We start from the raw sequence: 1767 nt of genomic DNA on the forward strand, positions 1-1767 counted from the left end.
TAATCAGACAACACAAACACATTTATTTCAAATTTCTAGGAGGTAAAAAATGTCACATACTGATGCTTTAGGCATGCTCAGGGCCAGCTTATAAATACTCCATTCAGTGATATATCTTAACACAAATTTTGCATTAGTGAAAAGAAACGGGCAAAATCTACCTCTCGCCATTCAATTTGTCAGACGTTGAAGACCAAAAGAGAATGTTCCGTCAGTTTTAATTTTTAAATACGATTGTCACATTGGGAAAAATGAAATAAACACAGTAAAATAAACTGTACAAAGGCAAAGTAGAATAACAAAAAATATTTTACTAAAACATAAGATTTACAGAAGTTTCCAGACAAGCCATACAAAATGGTCACAAGCTTTTTCTTGAAGGGAGGATTCTACACTTGACAGCAAAGTCACAATGTTATTAGTGAGGGCTGTGATGTTTGTTTAATGTTCCCATTTTGGTTCAAACAATCAAGCTTGTCCATCTACAGTGTCTAAATAAAGTTAGACTTGGCTAGAGAGCATATTCTAAAGAACTGGTTAGCTGCTTTTAACCAATGCAATTAGATCACCATAAAAAGGGGGAAGGAGCCCATAAAATTAAAATAAAACTACCTTCCCCCCCCACCAAAAAAAATAATAATAACAAAGAAAAACACCCACACCCCTGCAGCTAACCCTGACAACTAACTTCATTCACAGTGCTTTACACTCAAACCATGATGGGGAAATGAATAAAAGCAGAGAAGGGCCACTGCTTTTAAACATTTCGCAACAATCCAGATGACACTTCTAGCCTCTGCTCATGCTTTACAACAGTGAATCAGGACAAGACATAGATTTGCTAATGTGCATTTAATCACCAAAGGACTGAAGATGTCTGGGCTTTTATTCTGTAATGTTTCTAAGACTGTGTCCATTAAATGCAAACAAAAAAGGAAGAAGTCTTGGCAGAACAGGAGAAGTGATGCACACTCGATGATCGGATCGATTTAAATATTATTCATGGCATATAGCCTAGTCCATGCTCTAGCTGTTTCTATGGCTTGGGCTTCGTTGGTCTTCCACTGCTCCGCTACATCATTTGCTAATGGATCATCTGGATTGGGAGCACTTAACAAAGCCTGGATCGATAGCAGAACTGTGCGGATCTGCAGTGCTGGGGACCACTTATCTTTCAAAATATCTAAACATATTCTTCCCAACTTGTCTACATTAGGATGATAAATTTTGGTCATGAAACGTACTTTAGGGGCTGCCATTGGGTATTCTTCTGGAAGGAATAGTTCAAGTTTAAAAGTCCCTCCCTCAAAGGGGGAATCCTGAGGGCCAGCAATGACCACATGAAAATAACGGGCGTTGCTCTCATCTGGTTCTGCTTTAATGCCGGGAACTGGCTCTGCCAGCAAACGCTGGGTTTCCTTGATAATCCTGCGGGGCAGCCCGGCCATCTTGTCAGATCCCGAGTTCGGCCTCTGGTCTCGTCTCCCCCCAATCTTTTGATCTTCAGAAGCTTCTTGTACTTTGGGAGATTACTCAGGAAGGGCTCATTGAAACAGTATTCTCTGAGTTGCTGCATGTTTGTAACTGTTTATCTGTGGCCTTTATACTTCAAGGTCAGTTTGGCTGGATATAAAATTTGTGGCTCATATTTTCTTTCTTTAAATATATTAAATGTGTTACTGCATTGTCTTCGAGCATCAAGTGCTACTTTATAGAAGTCCCCCTTGTTTTTTCCCCCTTACAAGTGATTTTGTCTTTTTGCTTGAG

The 1767-nt window shown here is 39.5% G+C and overlaps 1 protein-coding gene across 1 annotated transcript; it reads right to left on the reverse strand.

Annotated features, from left to right (window-relative positions):
• Window positions 1-291: 291 nt before the first annotated feature.
• LOC132501509 (ubiquitin-conjugating enzyme E2 N) lies at window positions 292-1481 on the reverse strand. The gene has a single exon (XM_060117111.1). It carries the CDS (start codon window positions 1446-1448, stop codon window positions 990-992), a length of 459 nt encoding a protein of 152 aa, XP_059973094.1. The 5' UTR covers window positions 1449-1481; the 3' UTR covers window positions 292-989.
• Between the last annotated feature and the right edge of the window lie 286 nt (window positions 1482-1767).

This window comes from Mesoplodon densirostris, chromosome 14, assembly GCF_025265405.1.
Source record: "Mesoplodon densirostris isolate mMesDen1 chromosome 14, mMesDen1 primary haplotype, whole genome shotgun sequence".
Lineage (NCBI taxonomy): Eukaryota > Metazoa > Chordata > Mammalia > Artiodactyla > Ziphiidae > Mesoplodon > Mesoplodon densirostris.

Excerpts from the sequence above, each read along its gene's own strand:
- LOC132501509 (XM_060117111.1), bottom strand. The coding sequence starts at position 1,448 with ATGGCCGGGCTGCCCCGCAGGATTATCAAGGAAACCCAGCGTTTGCTG.